The 23,420-nt window shown below is 53.8% G+C and overlaps 6 protein-coding genes across 6 annotated transcripts; 3 read left to right on the top strand and 3 right to left on the bottom strand.

Moving 5' to 3' along the window:
• Positions 1-94: 94 nt before the first annotated feature.
• On the top strand, positions 95-1,276 carry CKM354_000164500 (uncharacterized protein; the record flags this gene model as incomplete). The annotated part of the gene is made up of 1 exon (XM_044796774.1): positions 95-1,276. The coding sequence occupies one exon, from the start codon at positions 95-97 to the stop codon at positions 1,274-1,276; it is 1,182 nt and encodes a 393-aa protein (XP_044652709.1).
• A 244-nt stretch (positions 1,277-1,520) lies between these two features.
• CKM354_000164400 (uncharacterized protein) lies at positions 1,521-3,269 on the bottom strand (the record flags this gene model as incomplete). The annotated part of the gene is made up of 5 exons (XM_044796773.1): positions 1,521-2,099; positions 2,148-2,561; positions 2,609-2,901; positions 2,947-3,082; positions 3,135-3,269. 5 exons carry the CDS (start codon positions 3,267-3,269, stop codon positions 1,521-1,523), a joined length of 1,557 nt encoding a protein of 518 aa, XP_044652708.1.
• A 1,215-nt stretch (positions 3,270-4,484) lies between these two features.
• CKM354_000164300 (uncharacterized protein) lies at positions 4,485-6,392 on the bottom strand (the record flags this gene model as incomplete). The annotated part of the gene is made up of 3 exons (XM_044796772.1): positions 4,485-5,807; positions 5,884-6,249; positions 6,303-6,392. 3 exons carry the CDS (start codon positions 6,390-6,392, stop codon positions 4,485-4,487), a joined length of 1,779 nt encoding a protein of 592 aa, XP_044652707.1.
• A 5,768-nt stretch (positions 6,393-12,160) lies between these two features.
• CKM354_000164200 (uncharacterized protein) lies at positions 12,161-13,651 on the top strand (the record flags this gene model as incomplete). Its single annotated transcript, XM_044796771.1, has 3 exons — positions 12,161-13,110; positions 13,162-13,306; positions 13,364-13,651. 3 exons carry the CDS (start codon positions 12,161-12,163, stop codon positions 13,649-13,651), a joined length of 1,383 nt encoding a protein of 460 aa, XP_044652706.1.
• Positions 13,652-18,301: 4,650 nt separating this feature from the next.
• CKM354_000164100 (uncharacterized protein) lies at positions 18,302-20,353 on the top strand (the record flags this gene model as incomplete). Its single annotated transcript, XM_044796770.1, has 4 exons — positions 18,302-19,789; positions 19,843-20,027; positions 20,085-20,182; positions 20,253-20,353. The coding sequence occupies 4 exons, from the start codon at positions 18,302-18,304 to the stop codon at positions 20,351-20,353; spliced, it is 1,872 nt and encodes a 623-aa protein (XP_044652705.1).
• A 202-nt stretch (positions 20,354-20,555) lies between these two features.
• On the bottom strand, positions 20,556-22,492 carry CKM354_000164000 (uncharacterized protein; the record flags this gene model as incomplete). The annotated part of the gene is made up of 4 exons (XM_044796769.1): positions 20,556-20,732; positions 20,790-21,020; positions 21,073-22,353; positions 22,406-22,492. The coding sequence occupies 4 exons, from the start codon at positions 22,490-22,492 to the stop codon at positions 20,556-20,558; spliced, it is 1,776 nt and encodes a 591-aa protein (XP_044652704.1).
• Between the last annotated feature and the right edge of the window lie 928 nt (positions 22,493-23,420).

Here is a 23,420-nt window from a genome sequence, read left to right as displayed (position 1 = left end):
GTACTTCACTTCGATCACAGCTTTTGCACTCCTTCGAACCTTCCGGACTTTCTCACAGCGAGCATCACCCTTCTCCGACCGAACAGAACCCACCATGTCTCCAGAACACGACAACGACCTCTTCGGCGACGAGATCGACTACGAGAAGTACTGGCGTGACCTATACCATCAATCACGACGAGGATTTGAAGATCTGATCTCTTTCTCCGACGGCTGGATCCATCGACTGTGCGCAGAGAACGACAACCTGCAAAGACAACTTCTCCGAGCACAAAAGGAGATCGCCGCACTCAAGAAGACGAGCACACCGCCACCGACAGCATCGGCAGAGACGGCACCACCGCGCGAGACGAACGAGCAGAGAGCCACCGAGAGCCCTGACCACCAACCATCTGCAGGCGACAAATGCAATGGCGATACACCTCCCGCTCCTCAACCACCTCTCCAACAGCCCAAGCCGACACAAGCCAACACGAATCCCTTCGGCAGAAAACCCGGCTCCGACAACTGGGCGGAGACATTCAAGGAGGCAGGAGGTGAGAAGCGCAAACGTGACGACGCTCCACCAGAGGAGGGCGGCGCTCCCTCGCCAAAGCGCTCTTCTGCCTCCGCCACTCCGCCCACCTCACCACCACCTCGCAGCACTCGCTCTGGCGCCTTCGACGCGTCCAAATTCTTCGACAAAGACGCCGACGCCAGAAGAGAAGAGGCCGCCCACCTCGCCGCCCAGAAAGCGCGAGCCGAAGAAGGCCGCGCCTGGCGAGAGGCGCGTGACCGCCGCCACCGCCAGCAATCCGCTCCGCCGCCACCACCACCACCTCCACGCCACCAGACCGCCCGCCCCTCCCCAATGGCCGCAAATTCGCCGTTGAGAGATGGCCCGCCCGCTTTCTCCCGGCTGGGCGTCTTCACCACGCAAGCCCTCGCCTGGCACGAGACCGTCTCCTCCTCCCTCTCCCAGAGAGACAACTTCCCGGCCCCGCCCGCCTTCCCTCGCTCCGCCTTCGGCCCCACCACGTTGTACACACCCAACGAGGGGCTCGCTTGCTCCAATGCGCGCTGCAAAGCCAACAAGAGCGCGGCGGGCGAGGGCGTATGTGAGTGCAGCATACGCAAGGCGGTTTCAATCTCGCTGGGCCGGGAGGTTTCGGAGAAAAAGGCGGCTTTGAAGGCACTGCGGGTGGCGGTGCACCCAGATCGGTGGGTGGGCAGAGGCGAGGAGATGGCGAGAGAGGTGTTTGTGGTTGTGGACGGCATGTACGAGGGGGCGAGGTGAGGGTGGTTGGCTGGTTGTTTGTGGTGTTGTTTCTGGCGTTTTGGTGGCTTTTGGGGGTGGTAGATGGGAGGATGGGCCGAGAAAGCAGCTGGTCTGCAGGCGAGAGATGAGAGTGTTTAGATTGTTTTCTCTGGCGTAAAGCTGATTTCTGAGGCAACTGGTAGCGAAAAGCCGTGTCGTTGAGACCAAACATGCAAATGGAGAAAGAAACTGTTGATTGCAAATGCTACTGCCGTTATGTTCCTCAACCTCTTGAGGGTCTCTTTGCTTCCTTCTCAGCATCTCTCGGGCTCTCCTCTCCAGCTGGGGCATTCTTCTGCACGTCATCTAAAGGCTTATCAATGACCTTCACCTCATGTAGTCTGCCATTGACGTCCCGATACGCCAGCCTGGTCGCAGTAGTCTGACTAGGTGGCTCATGTCTCAACTCAATACCCTCCGAGGAAGTGGGACTCGTTCCAGGGCTTCCCTTCTCCTTCATAGCGGTTGCAGCATTTGGATCCGAAGCATCGAGCGCTACGACCGGAGCATCCTCGAAGGAACCAGGCTGTCGCATTTTCAGCATCTCTTCTCCGGACATAGGCTTTTCCGGATCAATCTCGTGGGGCGGGATTGGTGCCCTGGATCCGTTAGACGAAGCGAGACTGGACATGGGCTTGCCTGACAACTTAGCCCAGATGCGCTGGAGGAGGCCTGCCATGGCGGGCATGCAGGTGCAGACGACACTGAAGTTGCATTCGACGGAGGACCAGATGACGGCATTGTTGTAGTCCCAGGTAGGGTTGCGAGAGACGCCGATCTTGACAAGATATTGCAGACGGACCTGTATCTCTGTTAGCCGGGTCAGTGTGGCGAGATGTATGTGACCTACGATGCTGCAGATCGTGACAAGCAGACCGACCATGAAGATTAGCAACACACCAGTCTTTCTGCGCCAGGATATGTTGAGCTTCAGGAAGTTGTGAAGTGGTAGAATGAAGACTACCACGTCATAGCAAATGTTTATGGCACCGAGCGCGTACAGCTCGGCCGATCTGTTGATGCAATAGCCGTCGTGCAGTCCATCCCAAAAGGTCCAGCCGAAAGATACTGGCCCACAGCTGAAAATCTCAGCGAACACAAATGCCACTATCGTGACGACGTGAACGGCGATGAGGAACCAGCAGACTCGGCGAAACCAGATCGATGTGGCATCCTCGGTCCAGATGCGGAGGTACAGTTGCAAAATGGAGATCTTGGTAACCATGACGAGAATCGTGTAAATTATCGTGAAGGCAAAGAAGTACTGCTGCACCATCAGTCCTGCTCACAGAGTTCCCCAGAATGGCCTACCTTCAAGAAAAGTGTAATCTGCATCGGCGACAGCGTGAAGTTGTCGGTACCTAGGCCATTGTCGACCATGAGCTGGACCAGAGCATTAAAAGGTATCAACAATGACATGCAGAGCAGAATGGTCCAGTCGTCGGTGCCATAGCCGCTACCATGGAGACGTTCAGGCCGCGCAATGAACCGAGCACCGACGAAGATGAGTGCCAGTGCAAAGAGCGACCAAGTGATGCGCACTGTGATGATGCCTCTATCGCGAACACTTGCGCCACACAGATCTTTGGCGACCTTCTCCACGTCTGCAAGATGTTAGCAATGATCTTTGCGGAGTCGACATGACATACTGAGCTGCTGTGGTACTGTGCAGTTCGATACCAGACAGGCAGTGATTGCTGTGGTGAGGTTGTTGTTCGAACACAGGCAGGAAGGATCATCAACCGAGCAGCCGTAGTCAGGAAAGACTTGGACATAGCAGAGGCCCTATATTACATGTCAGTAAGATTGGGCTGCCGCGGGACAACCGCAGACGTACACCACATTCTGGGAGGTCGAGGTCGGCGAGTTGAGATAGCGCGGTCTGGTTGATTTCCTGACGTGGTGCAAGTCGAGCATCACAGCAGAGCACAATGCTCAACAGGGACAATGCCACACTCCAGAGGCCCTTCATCTTCAAGACCGATATTGGAAGGTGCTCTGCACATACAAAGATGCAAGGAGAGGCTCTGCTCGACGGTAGTACTACTTGACACTTTCCAGAGCGGAGTATGATGCGCTCATGCGTTGAGCCGGGCAACTCATGTTCGTGGTTGGAAGCGCCTTGGTGCTGCAGCTCCACGTTACAGACACTGGCATCCCTGGTTTCGAATAGCAACTAAAAGATCAGTGTGCCGTGTTTAGTGGGCTAAAGACTCGCTTTGAGTTTCCGGGAAGGCATCTCAGGACGGCCACGGAGAAGACTGCGTGCGAAATAACAGGAGGCGTGAGTCGCGTCACTTGTGAGATGTGGTCGAATGACGCCGATCGTGAGTCGCTATTGGCTATCCGAAGTGTGACCACGTCGACTTTGCTCGAGGCTTGCTGAGCATCCCGTGCCGGTGTAAGGTCAGGTATCTATCTTGAGCGATGGAATGCATAAAGTCTTGCGAGTTGCGCTCAACACGAAAGAGCTTGATTGGGCCCTCGATGTGGTCGGTTTCAGGGCACAGCACGACACCAGTCGATGATTCCGGAGGCTCCACTTCTGCTATATGCTGTGCGTATTATTGCTCGGTCCACTCGCGCTGTCGTGCAGATGCGAACGAGTCCATCAACAGACGAGAGACAGGACTTGTGACGGCCGCGAAAGTGGAGGTCGTTGTTGAGACGGGATGAATGCGGCTCATCGCCAATGCTACAGGCATCTTCCCTGGCAAACGGAGCTCGATTGACGCCGATGACATTTGGTCTCCGCCATCACATCCGGTTCGATGGACATCAGGAAATGGGTCTTCGCGTAATTTTGCAGCATGGCTGTTCTTGTTGATGGTTGTGCAGATGGTCACAAGATGAAGGAGACTTGTGGTTGTTTGTCGCGGCAGGAAGTTGGAAGGAAGGTCGGCGGACAAACACACTAGCTCAATGAAGTTTAGCGCGGAAATCACGAAACTCTCGCGTTGAGCTTCTCGCGTCTGACCTGTTTGCGGCGTGCTGACGCCTCACAGCCTCGATGAAAACGAGAGCGAAGTGTATGGCCCTGGCAGTCTGTATGTTGACAGCATGGAACTGTCTTTATCTTCAGTTGACCCGTACCACAAGTGGGGTGAAAATCAACAACATTATACATTTCTACGAAACAATCGTCGCACATCTCATCGTCTTAAAGGCCGTACCATTCCGGCTGGGACTACTGCACTTTAACCTGACTCTGCGCTCCTCTCTGAATCTCATCACTCGATCCCGTGCTTCGACTAGGCGAAACCTCGCTGATCTTCTCGCCTGCGACCTTGCCATCAATTGTCCTTCCGCTCGCCTGATGCGCTTCCTCATCATCATACGGCTTCCAGAAATCCTTCTTGCCCTTAGCTGCGCGAGTAAGCCAAGGTGGGAAGACGCCCCCGGGGAGTTTGTACGTCCAGAATTCCTTCAATTCCTTGTCTCTAGGTGAAATGCGGTTTCCGGTGGCCTTCTCGAGCAGCCAGACGCCAACGTTGAGCACAATGTAGCTGATGATTCCAGCAATGAGGCCATAGGCGATGGAGTAGGTGAAGGGCATGATGGCGATAGTGAGGAATGCCGGGACTGCGTCTCCGATGTATCGCCAGTTGATGTCGGCTGCGGCCTTCGTCATGAGCGATCCTACGATCACGAGCGTGCAGCCCGTAGCCCAAGGTGGGATGGAAGCGAAGATCGGAGCGAAGAAGATGGAGATGAAGAAGCAGAGTCCTGTAATCATAGCTGTAATTCCAGTACCGCCACCTTCGGAAATGCCAGCGCCGGATTCGATGTATGCAGTCACAGGAGAGCTGCCGAAGAGAGAGCCGATAGTGACACCCCATGCATCGACCAGGTAGGCGATCGCAGAGCCTTCGAAATCTTGGGTCTTTTCATCAATGGCGCCACAGTACTGCGCCATTGAGTACATGGTACCGGTGCAGTCCAGAATATCCACGTAGAGGAAGGTGATGAGTGCAACTGCAAATTGTCCACCATGCTCTCCGATGCTCCAGTCTTGTACGGCGAGAACATTCTTGATAGGTCGGAAGGTCACGACTTGCTTGAAGAAGTCGAAGCCGGAGTCTCCAGTTTCGGTGTATGGGAAGTAAGTCACCTCGGTTCCTCGCGGCCAGGAGATGATGGAGACGAGCAAGATACCAGCGATAATGGCACCCTTGACACGGAACATCATCAAGAAGATAGTCACGAGACCACCGCAGAAGATTCCGATCCAGAGGGTTGGGTTCCTCATTTTGGCGCCACTAGGGCAGAGTCCGTCTTCGTCGAATGCTGATTGCACGCATCCCGCCAGTTCGAGGGGTGTCGACTTAGCTCCTACTACGAGACCGATTCCAGCGCTGTATGTCAATCCAATCAGAGTGAGGTAGAGACCGATCCCGACGCCGGTTGCCATCTTGATCGAATGTGGAATCGCTCGAGCAAGCCATTGTCGCAAGCCGAGAACTGTGAGGGCGACGAAAATCAGACCTTCGATGAAGACTGCTGTCAGCGCCTGCAAGACGTTAATTTCTGTTCCTTCGCAGTTTCCAATCCTATGCAATCGATGGCCTCGCGCAAAGAGCACTCACAGTCTCATAAGGGATAGTTCCAGTCCCGTGATATCCGACCACGTTGAAGGTAAAGTACGCATTGAGGCCCATTCCAGGAGCAAGCGCGATTGGCATGTTGGCGAACAAACCCATACAGAAACTCGTCAAAGCGGCAATTGCAGCAGTTCCGGTAACCAAATCGCGTCGAATTTCTTGCACGCAAAGCATGTACGTAGGGTCTGTGTCGCAGACGCCATCGGCTGAGTTGGCATAGTCGCATCGGCAAGTTCCTCCGGATTGTGAGATGATGTTGGAGTTCACGCTGATGATGTATGCCATTGCGAAGAACGTTGCAAGTCCCGCTCGGATTTCCGTGAAGAAGTACGTTCCTTTGCGCTCTTTGGGCTGGCCATGATTGTCAGCTTGTCGTTCTCTACTGTTGACTGCGAACGACACACGTGTCCGCTCCCTTCCAAACGAAAGTATTTCCCAACAGCAGTCTTTGCGACGGCCGCATTCGCGTTGTGTACCCAGCTGGAGTAGCCCATCTTGGAATTTTGTCGCCGGGTTTCGCGGACCCTGGCGGATGGGAAAGAACAACGGTATTGCTCTGCTGGGAGGGGAAATTGAAAGGTGAAAAGACCGTCCTTTTCACAGAGTCGAGATCAAACCAGCAGAGGTAGCTGCACCTGCAGATCCTTTAGCGGGAAATGTGCTGCTCGCGTGCCGAATTCTAGGCTCCTCGTGGAAAAGTCATATCTCCAGCGAATGGTGACCAACTTTTTCCCGGCTCAAGCTCTTCTTGGCGACTTGGCAATGGGTGGTCTCTTTCGGGTCGAAGTACTCCATCAGGCATTTGTTCCTTGCTGACACACAATTCTGGATCTTCCCTCTTCCGATGTGTATCTGGTGGCGGCAGCAGCGTTGTTGAACGTCTTTCTGATCATATTGCGACGCCGGGAAAACTCGTCGCAGCCGGACAATTCTGCAGGGTGTTCGCATGTTCGCTCGCCTGACAAGCTTGGCGTGGCCGAAGGATCGTTCCTCTTCCCCTCGCGCACATCGCCGGCGAGCTATCCATCCTCCAGACAAATGACCACGCCACACCTGCTCCCATTCATGCTGCTGCAGGTACTTGTGTCCATGTACTCCAAGCACGGCGACGGCCGACCGGCCTTCCACCCTGCTATGCTCGCGTGGCATCCTTGCACTCCGCACACCTCGGTTGGACCAACTCTTCCTCATCTACAGTTCCCTTTCGAGGCATTGCTATGCTGAGACATACTGTGGGCGTATCGTGTGGCGGAGGAGTCGAGAAGTCCGCGAGGCGCTGCGCGTCTGTCGTGGAACCAAAGCATCTGGTAGCGCAGATCACTCTACGCGTTATCGGTACAATGGCATCGTCCTGGTTCCCGGGCTTCTGAGTCGTCGCACGATCTGCGCCTTCCGTTGTGAGCTGTGCTGGGGGTATCTCTTGCCCATCGGCCATCACCGACGTCCCCTCATCTCCTGCTCTGGAAGCATCGCGACTTGCCGCTCACCCCTTCACGCTCTAGCCCGATGCCGACAGCACGCTCCATGTTGTCACTGGATCAGACAGATGCGATAATGGGGCTGCCACTTCCAAGCTCTTGAAGATGAGGTCTGCTGTTGGTTGAACCTAGTTGGCCGCAAGCCGCCTTGAGACAACACAGCGCCGATCTTGAAGTCTAATGTGTTTCTTGGCTCTTCTTGGAAGACTCGACCACACATGAGCTCGCAGAAAAGCGTGCGAGCTGCTTTCACAACTTGCGACCAGCTAACATTCTCTGCGGATGCCCTGGTCCGATTTATGTTGTATGTCCATTCCGAGGCCCTTGGATCAGCAAACCGAAGGGACACCAAGACGTGCTCTGCCACACCAACCAGCTCTGCCAAGCTCTCGTTGTAGTTCCACTGCTCGTGTGTTGGATCTGGAGATGAACTGTCGCCGCAAAGCTCAAAGGGAAGTACACAATCAGGGAGCAATCTTCTTAGTCCAAGTCGCGGCAGGTTGTTGCCTCTTCCGGGTACCAAGCTAGTCCGCACCGGGGAGGACGTGCTTCCGATCCAGTAATTCTCTGCTCCAGTGTAGGCAGTGGTATTGACTTGGTGTAGAGTAAGCACTGTATCTATATGGTGAATCTCCTGCTCCGCCTTGGTACTGTTGGTCTGCCTAGCTCTTTTGTGTCCTCCCTCATGACACCGATCGTGCTTGGATCAAGCTAATTCGTTGTTACAGCCTGAGGTCATATCAACACCTGAGGCTGACCATTTCCCAGTCCTCCTGGCCCAGCATATTGTCCCTTGTTGTGTGGTTATGACATCTCAAGTCCTGCTCTTCGAACTGACCCTCGCCAAGGCCTTTGACAACCTACCGCCCTGCTTCCCCACTCATGCCCCTGCCGGAGAACATTCTTTTCGAAAGGCCGAGGCGATCGAGACTGACAGGGTCGAGACCACGAAGTCGTGATTGCGCGTCTGGAAGAGGCTTAAGGGCGATAATGTTCGAGGACGTTCTGACCAACGGCTGTGAATACGTTCGTTCGTTCGAGGAAGTTGGAGAAGGGGCCTTTGTCACACGGAAGGCGTTCGAAACATCTGTCTGTTTGCTTTGGTCAACTAGGTGGAAAGAGTGGCCGCATTGAACTTTCCTCCCGGTCGCTGCTCTCTTGTCGTCGGTGTCACTTATCTGATGCCACCATTGGCTCTGCTTACTGTTCCAAGTCGAGGCCGAATAATTGAGTGCAAGTCATTGGCACATCTGCTCAGAAAATCGACACCGCTCGTCTTAAGCTCCTCGTGGTCCCCGAAGTAGCTGTTGCGTTCAATGGTCGAAGCCGGAAAGACGATCTCCCAGTGGTGGCTAGAGATCAAAGGCCTGGCTCGATAGCAATGCTGATCCTGCTGGCGGCGCCGTCACGAGTTTCAAGCAGCTCCTGGGCAAGGGAACCTGCGAGTGTCAATATGCTACAAGAGCCCGCTCCGGCCCTACCTGAAACATAGGTGTGTCATGCGAAGGACTGGCTTGGACGACGAGCTCGGCATTGTGTCGTATCCGTAGTAACCTTGACATAGTCCGTCTTTCAGGTCGTAAAGCTGTTGGCGACCAGCGACCAGCCGGTAAAGCTTTGGCGGACGCGAATTCCGAACAGGGGTCGGTCAACACGGGGCCATTGCTGAGTGCGTGCTGTTTTGGCGGTGTTCGGGCTGTAATCGTCGGTCTTTCGTGTGGTCCACAGAACGGATGTCTGCCGGAGTTGATGTTCTTTGAGGGCTCATGGACAGTTCCTGAATCCGCAATGGCATTAGACCGGAAGGACGGCAAGCAAACTGTCGCAGTGGTCGCAGAGACGGGACCTCAAGAAAGAAGTAAGAGTTAGGTCGTGTAGTCGTAGTTATTTCCCGCTGGACGGGAGGAGAGCAGAGCAAGCAGTCAAGGCTAGAGCTAGACGTTCCTGGCTGTTTCGCCACACCTTTGGCTGCCTCACAGCACGTCTAGTGCAACAGACTTCTCTCAAGCTCGCAGAGAATCCCCAATGCACCATAGGCGTTGCCAGGTCTCACTGGCGAGTGTCTTGTGCTTATGCACTTTGTCATGACAGGGGCGCACGACCAATGTGCGGCGCCCTGGAGCCGTAGCTGGACCGCTGGTGGTCCAACTTCCTCACTAACCACACGAAAACCATTGCTCCAGGTTTTAATGCGCAACCTGACAACGACCGCTTGTTCTCACTCCAAACCACCAGCTCAACCGGGACGCAGTGCCCCCGAGCACAGCTACCGACCTCTCCATTGCCTTTCCAATGCCACCGCCGACGATCTGACACACTCATACCGACGAATGAGCGCAACAGTCGCATTCAACGAGCACAACAACCATCAGAACCACCCCCTTCGCACTCCTTCGCAACGATTACGCTCCTTCACTGCCCCTGCGTACTACCGAAAGCGGGTCCATGAGCACACACCCACATCCTCATCACGACTTTGACCCATCCGGAGCGACGAAGCGACCCCAAAGATACACATCATCGCTGAGTACTGCGCCGTCGACGACTAAAAGCCGAGCAGCGAGCCCATGTTACTCCCCTGAGCCTCGCCGACAACCTGACGATGTTTCATTGTTGCCCACAACGGCCGCCCCTATCCACGATTCGCCGCCTTCGAACCGATCTGATCCTACGACAGTACAGACACGGAAGAGCAGTGAGCATTGATAATATGGCCGGTGGAGGAGCAGGATCCGCCAACAGGACAGCAGGTTACGGGACAAGGGCGACGGCGAAGAACATCGGGCGGGAGAGATCGAAAGAGCAGAGGAACAGGGAGGCATATCTGACGGAGATCGCAAAACGGGAAGAGTAGAGCGAACTACAAGTAGCACTAGCGATGAGCTGAGCGGTCGAGAAGTTGTGGTGCCCATTAGAATTGCACCGACAGAAGAGTGGGAATATGAGCACATGGATTGGTCGCTGGGCATTGGGATGTGGAACTCTCAGGAAGAGCACGAGCAGGTGGAGAAGAGCAGACGGGAACTATTTGGATACATAACGGTAGTTCTGTAGACGCTTGATGGCTCTGGCGCGCTCTTCGTGGATGGCGTCGAACATAGGTTTCGCTGAAGGGAGGACATGCCATTGAAAAGGCTGGACGAGTCTAGAAGCTGCGGTCCACATTGGTCCACGTCTTTTTTTTTTTACTTTATGAGCAACACGGATACTTCTAGAGGAGCACTGAGTGAGTGTAGTCGTTGACCCGCTTCCGATGGCAATCCCATACTTGTGGAGCGTGTGACCATTTCGGTCTGCTCGCGCATTTTGTGGTATCGGGCCTTGTCCAACGGATGAAAGGGGGTGCTATTGCATGAAGAAGGTGTTCATGATGGCAATGGAGCTTTCTAGCTTTTGGTAGACAGCTTTGGCGGTATATTTGCCTTTCGAACACACTAGGAATCATGCTTCGTACACACACGCGGGCATTCCAGTCACTGGCGAAGGGGTTGGCGGACCAGAAGACATTCCGCTGAGCATCTTGCAACACTGCGCTTGCTTATAGTGCTTGCGCATCGTACGCACGCTGCTGCTGGTTGCCTGGCATCCATCTGAAGCTCAGTGTCGTTCTGTAGATGTTTTCGCCGCCTCATTCGCGCTCATCGTATTGTGTAGCAGCGCCAGAGACATGTATCTAAGCATTTACCTCGCGCTGAGAGCAGTGTCGATCAAGTCTTGTCATCTCGTCGCGTTTTTGAGGGTTGTGTCGCCTCCTTCTGGCCGTCACTGGTCATCTTGGCTACACACAGCGCGGCCTTCACAACAGTAGCTACGGTCCAAAAGCTCGTTCTCGACCACCACACCGCCTACGCGAGTATTCTGTTTCCCATGAGCACGACTAAAGTGAGCACATGGAGCGCGTAGCGTGTGATTTGCAATATTGTGGTGTATTGGCTCGTATGTGGCTTTGGGGTCACTTTGGCTTCACCCTGCGGGCAGTTCACGAGAATAGCCAGCTTCAATCATAAAGAACTCCACAACTAGAAATCGCACAGCATTATGAATTGCACCATCTTGACCGCCTCATCCAGCGCATCCTCCGCATACCAAACTTGCATGGTATTGCGATTGTGACCCACTCGGTCCATCGCGCCTGCTCAATGTTGTGGTGCACGGCCCCCTGCGCTCTTGCTGTTTCCTTTGATTTGCGTCTCACGCGTCCGGTGGCGGACAGCACAAATAGTTTCGTCTCGCCCACCGCCAACTCTTCCTCGTTACCTTCACACCACCACAGCATATCGCTCGCATCGCTTTGCACTAGCCATCGCTCGTCTACATCCATCTGCTTCTCGTCTTCCACTGCATCGCTCTTCACCAGCAGCATACAACACCTTCATCATCAGCACTACATCGCCCATCAGAACTTCAGCGCCATCACTGCCGGCACAGCATTGCTTTTCAGCTTTTTGACGGAACATAACCACCGCTGCTTCCATTACATCGCTCTCTGGCGACACGACACCCTCATCACCAGCATTTCCTTGCTCTTCAGCACCTCAGCAAACATCACTGCCGGTACAGAGGCGCTCATCACCTTTTTGACGGACGACCACCACCGCTACTTGCATCGCATCGCTCTCCGGCAATACCACACTCGCACCACCATCATTGCATTGCTGTTCGGCGCTTCCGCACACTACCAACATTGCTGAGACCGCCTCGCTCTCCGGCAATTTTACACACCACCGTCACGACTAGCATTGCATCGCTCTCCAGCAAGCCTTCACACCATCACCCCTACCATCATGTCTACTGCCACCTCCACCCGCAACGACAAGTTCGAGCGTCTCGTCCAGATGCGCAATGAGGGCAAGTCTCCCGCTCATATGGCTGCCATCGCCCTCGCCGACACCCGCGCGCAGAGGACTAGCATTCGCTTCGTCGACGGTGGCCGCATCGTTCACTACAATGGCGGCTCCTCTGAGCCAATCGACCAAGCCTTCGCCACCGACAAGTACTGCGACCTCAAGGCGAACGGCTTCTGCATGTTTCACGAGTCCAATCACTTGGTGAAATTTCGGCGCTTCATCGATGACTGTTTCAAAGACATTGCCATTCACTCGGACTTCGCCCTGGCTCGCGCAGACGACTTCGCCCATGCACTACAGCATCTGGCCACCGTGGTGAAAGCCAACGTCCCAGCTCGCAGCCAGCTCGCCATCACCACTCAGCTGTATCACAATCTCGAGAACATGATTCAGGTAGAATTCACCTACCGTGCCGCCCGACCTCTCGAAACCAAGTACAAAGGCAAATTCCTTCACCGCGAAGTCGATGGCATGGTCGAGCTGGAGATGCCCAGAGACCCGTGGCTCCACAGATTCGCTGACAAGTACCGCGAGGAGGACATCAACCACCCAGATGTCTTCAAGAACCCACTCCTTGCCTTGCCCAGCGACTCCGTGTGGAGATCGCCAGCATCGACTGCCTCTGCACCGGCTACTTTCTCCTCGGACACGAACCTGTCCGACATCACCAACTCACCACCGGCGTCCTTCCGTGCCAGCATTGCTAACGGCACCAATCGGTACACGCCTACCGAAGACATGTGCATGCCATCGGTCGGAGACCTTCTCGTCCCAATCGACACCCGCTTCGGTCCCGCATACAACCAAAAGCTGCTCGACTACCACCAGGCCTGCTTCGAGAACGCCCAGCTGCACCTGGCGGCCGACGCTGTGCTCTTCGTTGGAAAGTAAGTTGCTTCACCGATCCCTCGCTCGAACAATCGCTGACCCTATCCCAGCCTCCCGGCTTCATTCACCGACCTCCAGCTCATCACTGGGCTGGGAGAAACCCTTCGCTCGGTCGGCTCGGGCACATGCTTCATCAATGTGGCCCGCACATACAGCGGAGATGCCGTGCGACCACACGCGTTGGTCCAATTCTACGTATGTCACCTCATTGCCTCGACCATTCACTGCAACATCAAACTGACCAGTCTGCAGACCCCCTTGTGCGTTGACCTCGCCATCAAGCGAGTCAAGGGCCTGACCCTGGGTGGTCGTCGTCTGCGTGCGGAGCGCAGCTACGCCAAGCACTCTCTCTGCGTGCTCCGCACCGACGGCGCCACCCCATACTCGCACGAGGTGGAGGGCCTCCTTCGTCGCTTCGGCGACTACCGCGCGGACTGGCGCCCAACGGGCTGTCATGCCACTTTCGACTGCTACGGCAGTTACCTCCGCGCGAAGGAGGCCCTCCGGGGCAAGGTGGAGGGCGATTTGTGGGTTCGTTAGGTGTGCTTTGGGCTGGAGAGTGGGTCTGGTGTCGTTTTTTCTGTCTTTTTCGCGGTGCTCGGGTGTCCATAACACACATAATGAAAGCACGTTGGGTTTACTTTTGTCTCATTTTCATGCTTCAAGTCCATCTTTCGCCGGTGTCTCTGCTTGAATGGCTCGTTGTATGCCACTGCAGGTTCACGTGGGGCACGATTTGAGAGGTGTGGACTGGCCGAAGCCTTTAATACGGTCCTCTTATCTCTGTCTATCAACGCCATTGTCTGCCGCTTGAGCTCCAGAAACTTTCCATTTTGAATGCCATGCAGACTCGGAGAGCCTATTGTTGGCCCTCGTGCCTCTGGATTCAAACCCCTCTGGATGCATCCAAGCATACAAATAGACAAGAGTTGGGCAGTTTCATGGGTTCAGAACCAGCACTGCTGGACGTCATCGCTCCGCCAGTATTCATTTTTAGATGCCGACAGCACTCAAGAAGCGGCGTGGCAGGCTTATCATCGATTTTTGGAGAGCTGCAAGCAGTCCCTCGTCTCTGGGAACACAATCAGTTGGCAGCCATTCGAACTCCAACCAAGTAGGAAGATGCGAGCATCATCCCATCGGGAATGCGAAGGCATCTTGACACTTTCTCTGATCAATTCAACTCCTGTAAGCCACTGAATGTCAAGGAGGTGTTTAGAGTGGGTGCTGTTGATGATTGGAGAGCGTTGAGTATCTGGTGTCTCTGGGTATAGTGTCCATTGGAAGCGAAGGAAGCTGTGGATACTAAGCGAAAGCAGAGCATGAGATACTCGGAGATCATGGAGAATCGCGCACCCTGGCTCTGCTTGGGTTGCTGATTGTCTGCTACTTAATATTCGGATCGCATGCAATGCAGAGATTGCGAATCCTCAGAGTGGTACGCGCAAGGCTCAGGTATCTCTGAATTTGTACATCCCAGGAAGCTATCAGATGAGCATCAGCGCAAGGAGAGAAACACGGCCAGCTTCTGGGGAACGGGGAACATGCTCCCTTGACTTTGGATCCACGAAGTTCTTGACGCCCTTTGATGTTCGAACTGGTGGACATGTGAGGCTACCGATGGTATTAGACGCGAGCAACAGAACCAAGTATCTCTAGTGCAATGAATCTCTCGAAGCGATCGAACCTGGAAATGAGTGACAAAGAGAGGGTATCGATGCTTTGGAGTCAAGATAGTACCGTATGATTTCTTCCATTCCCATGCTCCTTGGAAGCCGCTGAGGGTTGTGGCAAGGCACATTAAAGCAGACGAAGATCTCCAGAGACACTTCCGTTGGCCTCATTTGTCTGTCTGCACATCGACAACACCCAAAAAATAGGCTGGATGAGTTCTCTCGCGCTCCGATACACCCCCGAATCCTCCCGTAAGAACTTCCCATCCGTTCATGATATTCACGCTCGTTGTGCTCTGCTCAATCATGTCCTGGTCTTTGCACATGTTTCGGAATATTCTAGCCTGTCTTTCCAGAATCGCCATCTCGGCATACTGAAGCCCAGCATTGGCCTGCCATTGCTCTCTCCATCAGCCATCAGCGGCCCTCCTACCCTCCAATCGCCTTCATCATGCAAGATATCGACGGAAATAACATGACTGTGCATGCAAATGTCGAGAAGCTGATAGCTACCAGCCTGTATCCATGTCAAGACTGCGGGCAAGAAGTCCACCAAAGGCGAGGGTAAGTTCTCGGTCGTGTGTGGCTGAGAGGTCTTTTCTAGATCCTTTTGGGTTTCCAATGCCTCGCGGAAAAGAATAAGTGCGAGAGATGTAATACTGGATCCGCACACTCCAGCCGCAGAGAGGCGCCCACATATGCCTGCGACATTACTTCTTTCGACCACGTTCCAGGTTGCGAGACACTCCGTCCAGGATCTTTGGAGATCTGTCGCCAGGAACGGCAAGCCTGTCCACATGGCTGCATTTGAGCTGGTGATGGCATGCTCAATACGAGCTGCTTCGGCGTGTTGCTGTGCCTTTGCATCGGCCGGGGGAAAGAGACGCCTGACTTGTCCTAGATTTCGGGCAAACAGTACCTGAGCAACCAAGCGATCTGCTGCGGCATCACTGGCCGGTGTTAACTTCGCCGCTTCGATCAACAGATCCCACAGCTCGTGTAGATCGACTTCAAAGACAGCTATAGGGTTATCGGTGCCCACATAACGAGATGTGATATTTCGAACACGGAGACGAAAATGCTTCCATAGGGCTGAGGGATTCTGTCGAATGTTTTCGTCCAGACCGCGACGGTGGTTCCTCTCGTGAAATTCAAGTCGTCATTTGACGAGGTCGTCGCTGTTGGATTGCATGTTCGAGCAGATGCAGTGACTCGGTTAGTTGAATGTGGTCGAAATGGCGATGGAAGGACATTAGGTGCTTCACTGGACCTTGGAAGTGGGGCAGAGCCCGGTCAGGAGGCGCATGTGATTTGCTAATAGCACGAGATTGCTGGCCCAAAATCCTTCGCCGAGACCTGCATGAGGCACAGCCGGTCCGTTCCTCCTCGCCCGCCCTTCTTGCCCCAGCAGGGGGAGATCACCGCCATACATTCATGGCAGTATTGGTTGATAGAGCAGTGCAAGACATGCACTAAGCGATCGAGCATCGCCGTGTCGCAAAACCGCCCTGGACAGAACGCAGACCATTATTCAAGTGCATTGTCAACCTTCTCCACCTCGGGCCTAATGCTCTTGATAGCTTCCTTGAGAGCTTCCGCCTTGTTCCGCTTGTCCATTGCAGAGTTGATGAAGGAAGTGAGATCTTGTAGGTCGTCCTCTCTTGCATGTTTCCTCGTCGGTGCGCCTTCCTACGATTGCGCCATGGACGGATCGATCTGGTTCTGGCCCGCGCCAGGTTTCTTGAATGTCGCCGTGGCGCGTAGAGGCAATCTCGGTGGTGCCTCGTACTGAACAGTTGTTGATGTCGTGGGCGTATGGGAGGGCAATATGTGGGAAGCAGGAGTAGACTTCTGCAGCTCTACGTGCCAAGATTATGGGACGAGGAAGGTGGAAGGCACGACCAGTCAAGACAGCACTCCAAGATGAAGATGTGCGCTTTCCAGCTCTTTCAGCGGTCCCACATTACTACTTGTGCGAAGTTTGTCCCCGCCTGATGCCTCGTCTGGATCGCCGCAAGACTGATTCTCCACGCCATCGCTATCCTCCTTCTTCAAACTGGCTTCTATGCGCATCTCGAAGTCCCACCAGTCCACCAGCACCGTCATTGCACACCTTGATGTTCGGTCGAAGGCGTTGCCAGTCCTTTGGCTGTATTGAAGGCCCCAGACTGCTCCACGTCGATTTGTGGTGTTTTTCCAAGCCAAACAGAGGAATTCGCAACGCTGCTTCTCTCCTCACCTCCGCATCTCGGGGCACCATGATAGCGCACTTGTTTGCTGCGGAGAATGCTCGATCAGCGCAGTGCAAGATCCGACATACAGCAATTGCAGTGAGTGCGAAATATGCGAGCCGGCGACGAGGAGGCCGGGTCAAGGCCAGACCACCTGCTGCCATCTTCTGTCATCTGACGAGCTATGAGAACGGCGACTTTCGAGCTGGATTATTTTTTGCGTCGGGATTGTAACGATTGGTGCTTGCCGATGTCTACCTCCTGACTCTGATCTCCACCTGGCTGTAGCGAGAGCGTTCGGAGACCGCCAATTTCACTGTGCCGATACAATGGTGCCGAAGGCTGAACCGCTGCTGCTGAGAGTGAGTGCGAGGTTGGCGGTTGTCGTGGAGGCGAAGTCTTGTACCGCGGAAAATTGTCTGTTTTTGTGCACACGTTCTGCTTCACATTGTGCTCCGCATGCACGACGTGACGAAAGCTTTCATCTCCGTTAGCATTACTAGTTGCAACATGCTAACGGCCTGACAAATAACAAGCTGACGAGCAACCTCGCTCTACCCTTCGGTGTCTACCAAATTCGCGCGCACGACCATATCTCAATTGTTTCGTCGCCAGGTGGACAGCTCTTATATGGCTGAAGCTCAACTCTTGGTAACGGAAACCACAACTAAGACGGTCACCCACACCGAATCAAATCAGATACTTACGGATGCTACGGACGTGGGTAAAGGACATTCTCCTGGTCGACAGAAGCATGTGGGACTGGCAGCATCGCCGAGTCGAGGTTTTCAAAGGCTGAACAACGTGCAGCATTCGCCATCGCGCCCCTAAGTGACTCCGCACTGATCAGCGCAAAGTATGCCCTCTCCGTATACCTAGCGAGTCGAAGCAGTCGAGTCGTCGGCACTTGGGGTATAGCGATTACCAGATGCAGAGAGTGCAAAAGTATAGACATGCGGGCGGCGCGATGCGGTGCTGATCCTTTTGAAGCTGAGTGGCTGGCTTGGTGCCGATCACAAAAACAACGTTCAGCGCGCAACCACTCATTGGCTTAAGCAAACGAGCCCGCTAATCAATAGTCTAGTGACTTGCTATGCGGTGCCATGACAAGAAGATCAGACGCCTGATCCAGCAATGGTTTGCTTTTCCTCTGGGCAGCCTGCACGCTGGACCTCGTACACGCTGCAGCTGTCGCGAAGTGCGAGATACAATATGCACAACAGTTCCGGCCTTCCAGCATTGCCTGGAGGAAAGTTGCAGCACTTGCAGGATATATCGCTGCAATCATGGCCAGCCTACTAATGCCCCTGCTTGATGGTCTGGGCAATGTTACCTTTATCAACAACCTACTTGCCTCGACTGGCGTCCTGCTCTCGATCATCCCTGGTCTTCTACAGAATGGCCCGACGCCGCTGGGACTTCTACCAACACCCGTGCTCCCCAAGTTCCTTGGAGGCAGCCAGGGCATACCATGGGGCAACCAAACAGCCGGGGGTACGAATGTGTACGAGGTAACGCCAGATACTGGTGTCACGCGATACTACAATTTCAACATTGCTCGAATGACTCTCGCGCCGGACGGAGTTCCCACGCCAATGATTGTCGTCAATGGACAGTTCCCTGGGCCAATGATCGAAGCGAACTGGGGCGATTGGATTGAAGTGACAGTGACCAACTCCATCGACAACCCTGCTGAGGGCACGGCGATACACTGGCACGGTCTGCTGCAGAAGAAGACACCTTGGTACGATGGTGTGCCTTCAGTGCACATGTGTCCTATCGCTCCAGGAGAGACCTTCGTATACAGATTCCAGGCAGATATCTACGGATCGAGCTGGTGGCACGCTCACTACTCTGCGCAATATGCTGGTGGCATTCTAGGGCCAATGATCATTCACGGCCCCACGGACAACTATCCTACACAAGACTATGTCGATCTAGGACCGATCCTTGTCAGCGACAAGTATAACAAAGACTACTATGAACTGGTTCAGCAGTCAATGAGCAACAATCCTGCTATTGCTGCTCTTGTGACCTCGAGCAACACTCTGATCCAGGGTAGAATGAGCGCCGACTGCTCCAATGCTCCTGCAGGCACTCAATGCACGCCTGGTGCGCCTTTGGCCAAATTTGGCTTCACGAGAGGCAAGACTCATTTGCTGCGCTTCATCAACACAGCCGCTGCTGGGTACATGGTCATCAGCCTGGATCAGCATGACATGGTCGTGGTAGCCAACGACTTCGTAGCGATCAAGCCGTACACGACCAAGTTCATCACACTCTTCGTCGGCCAACGTATCGATGTTCTCGTCACCGCCAATCAAAGAGCTAGTGCATACTGGCTACGCGTCCGTCAACCAATTCTTTGCGCTCTCGCCGCACAGCCATTCGCACTAGCAGCAGTCTACTATGATGGCGTCGACACACAGAGAAGGCCGAACTCGTTGCCGAATTCCGACTTCGTACAGCCTACGCTCATCAACTGCGGAGATGCTGCTTTGACCAAGACTGAGCCGTTCTACCCCATTAAGCTTGACCCTCCGGATACCACGGTGACGATCAAGATCACACAGACCGTCAATGCTACAGGCCATACGTCCTATCTCATGAACGGACAGACATTCCGCGCAAACTACAACTTCCCGCTGCTCAATTTGACGTATAACGGCAACACTTCTTATCCCGACAACCCAGAATGGAACGTGTACAACTTTGGTCGTAATGAGACAATCCGGTTCATCTTTGAGAATAATGTTCCGTTTGGTCATCCCATGGTAAGCCTGATATCGCCAGACATGTCCAGAACTACACACTAACAAAGGATTAGCACATTCACGGTCAGAATATGTACATTGTCGACGAAGGCGTGGGCAAGTACAACGGCATCAACGCTGTGCGTCCCAACAATCCAGCAAGACGTGATATTGCTAGCTTGAAGCCAAACGGCTATCTGGTCGCTCAGCTTATCAGCAATAATCCCGGAGTGTGGGGCTTTCATTGCCACATTGCGTGGTGAGTAGAGCTTTCCACATAGATGTAGAAGCTCGAGGGGACTAACCACTTTTGCAGGCACGTCGGTCAAGGACTTTACGTCAATGTTGTACAGAAACCCGATGAGGTGATGCAGCGTGACGAGATTCCGGGTGTTATTGCGCAGACGTGTGAACGTAAGTACTCCTTTCTCCGTGGTACGTGGGCTCCAATTTGAAACTTCTCATGCTGATGTCTACTCTCAAGCTTGGAGGGAGTTCACCGAGAACAACGCCCCGAACCAGATCGATTCAGGACTAAGGAAATACATGAACGTGCGCAAGTTCAAAAACTTTCGATTACTGTGATGGGTAGCGAAGGCACGATCGGAGCACCTACGAAACGAATTTATGACTACAAAAGCCCGCAGTTGTTTCATGTCTTGCCAACAATCATGCCACCCGGGCACTGATAAACTCCCCGATGCCGTGAATATCTGTCGGTTGTTCCACTCGCATGTGCACATCAGCTGTTTCGCAGTCAAGGTGCGAATGTTGCGTAACATTCTGACTATGCCCAAGATTGTTTACAGAATCTTCCGTCCTCACGTTCGTACCACTCGTCGCTGCCAACGCAAAACTCGCACCACTGAACGCTCTCGGGGTCGTATTTGTGCTTGATGGTTAGGAGCCGGGAATAGTGGTCGCCGTAGAGAGTTTTCTGCCAGTCAGGTACGAAGTCGCCACGCTGTTGAAAGACATTAGCGTTGTTCACGTCTCGCCCATTGATTTGGAGCTTGCTTACCTCGTTGATATAGGCCCCAGAATCGGGAGCGATCGATCGGAGCTTGTATGCTGACTGCTCCATTGCAGCCATCGCTTCGTCGACTGCTTCGGAAGGTGTGTCGTGTGGCCAAGACTCACTGACGATGAAGTGGACAGCAGTATCACGCCACGCTGGATTTAGCGCATTGTCGACCTTTCGCGATGACCCGGTGGCAGTGCCAGATATCGAACGCCCAGATCTGAAAATATCCTGTGATATATCGTTAGCTTCTCCTCTACGTCCATGACACAGTACCACCTACTTTGGGCTTGTCAAGACTTGGGCCAACACTCTCCAAAAATTGAGCAAAAGTGTCAATATCAGTGATACTGCTGGCAGGAAGCAGTCTAGCCGCCGTTGTGCCGCCGGTAGCCCCACCCACCGACTGTGTCAAGTTGAACTGATGGAAAACGTCGATCCATCTGGAGAACGTGGCAATGGTAGAATCGACCTTGACAGTTGAGTTTCGAATCTCGAGCCGTTGCAAGAGAGGCTCGATGATCTCTTCAACAGTCTCTCGCGACATTTCATACCCGAACATGGTATTGGTCACCACTAAAGGCGGTCCACTCAACGTCTGATATCCTGATAAGCCCAGATCTCTCTGCCGTGGAATATCGGCGAATACTTCCGCAGCCACTCTGTACCAGTCTCGAGCCGTGGTTCCGTTCTGTGCAGAGACTGAGAGCGACCACATTGCCGTACTTGGCATGGGATGGGCCTTCACAGTCAGAGATACAACGACACCCCAAGTGCCGGCACCACCACCACCGGTGGCCCAAAAGAGATCGGCGTGCTGGTATGCGTTGGCAACGACAATGTCGCCATTTGGGGTAACCACAGTGACTTCCAGGAAGCTGTCAGCTCCCATACCATACGCACCAGTCAAGTACCCATGACCTCCAGCACCAGCCCACCCAACAAGGCCGACTGTCGAATCGGTGCCTCCAACAACAACGGCGTCATGCTCTGCCGCAAACTCGAATGCTTCCCGATCGAGAATTCCTGCTCCAAAAGTGACAGCCATGGAGGTCGCATTGCTACTGGAATTGGCTCCTTGAGGGACGAAGTGCGTGTGAAATTCCTTCTCTCTGAAATAATGCGTCCAGATCGATAGACTTCCTGCAATGGAGCTGCGTCCATGACCAGTGCTCTTCACATTGAGCTTAACAGAATGTCTGCGGGCAAAGTTCACCCCAGCCTGGACATCGGAGATGCTAGAAGCATTAACAACGTACACCGGGTACGAGTCACCTCCACATCCTCTCTCGCCGGCGGTGGGATCTCCATAGATACTCGTGCCATTAGGATAAATCGGGTGACAAGCGTAGCGTGGAGGTGCGTCGATGGAAATGGGATCATCGGCATGCCAGTAGGAAGATTCCCAGTTCTCGAAGACCCGGCTACAGGCTTCTGCGTCATAGTTGCTCTCTTGAGGATAGCAGACGGAGGCCGGAGGTTTACTACGGATGAGACGTCCATTGATTGTTGAGTTCAGCTGAGACCAGGCTTCATCCTTTGGCCAGCATACATCGTTGGGAAGCTAAACTCTAGTCAGCACCCTGTCCTTCGAGCTGGGAAACAGGACAGCATACACATTTGCAGACTTCGGCATTGATCAAGGCAAAGGCGGGATTGAGAAGAGCAGAGAGTAAAAGGAGGCAGGAGAGTGAGAGTTTCATCGTTCCTCAGGTCAAAAGAATGTGTACAAATGATAAGGTAACCCTTCATGAGCGACGAACAGCGCCACATGTACATGCTTGCAGCCTGGAGCGGAGCCCGTTTGGATATACGCGCAAGATGATGACGCTGCGTAACATAGAGGGGAAGGGAATCCGACACAGCGCCGCCCGACATTGTAGTGGAGTTTGAGGTGATGTGAACGAGTTGAACGCGAGATGGCGGGAGGGGTCAATGTGAAGTTTATACGAGTACGAGGAGCGGAGCGGAGCGAGGTGACGGGAGATACGACGGACAGTACCGTCGCCGCTAAATACTCGGTCTCTCTCATTCCCACATCTATAGACATCGACAATACGCACGATAGCCTGCCTCTGCTTGAATCTGAGGCAGCAAGTCCCTTGGCTCCAGGACGAAGATCCTATCTCCTTCCAAAACCATCCACTCGACACCGCTTCCATCAGTTACGACGAGGTCTTGTGCCAATTTGTCCAAAACGCAGAACCACTCATCGCATCTCCAGCGACTCAACCACCGACACCTTGGACGTGTGTGACACATCTCCAAGGTCAGCTGCACACCTGAGATGCAGCACAGTATTGTTCAAGCTCGCCATGATACTTATCGACTGATGCAGCCTGGCATGCACCGATACCAGAATCTAGACTCTTTCCAAAACTTTCGATGATTGTGCGATCGAATAAGCTGCAGTTCCGCTCGACTCCCATATCTGCATCCTCGAAGTCAAATGCTCCACCTCCATGGGTGTCCTGAGGAACCAATCAAGTACCTACGAAGTCTTGTTTACAATCGAGCTGCAACTCACAAGCTACAGCTCGAGAGCAGATGCTTGGTCCAGATATTGCTATTGGCCGCTTGATCGAATTACAGCTCCAGCGGAATTTTGCGAACGGTGTCGAGTGCTCAAGC

This window comes from Cercospora kikuchii (assembly GCF_019650295.1).
Source record: "Cercospora kikuchii DNA, contig_00001, whole genome shotgun sequence".
NCBI classification, from domain to species: domain Eukaryota; kingdom Fungi; phylum Ascomycota; class Dothideomycetes; order Mycosphaerellales; family Mycosphaerellaceae; genus Cercospora; species Cercospora kikuchii.
The sequence above is the reverse complement of the archived record's forward strand: the minus strand, read 5'-3'. Positions and strand labels throughout refer to the sequence as shown.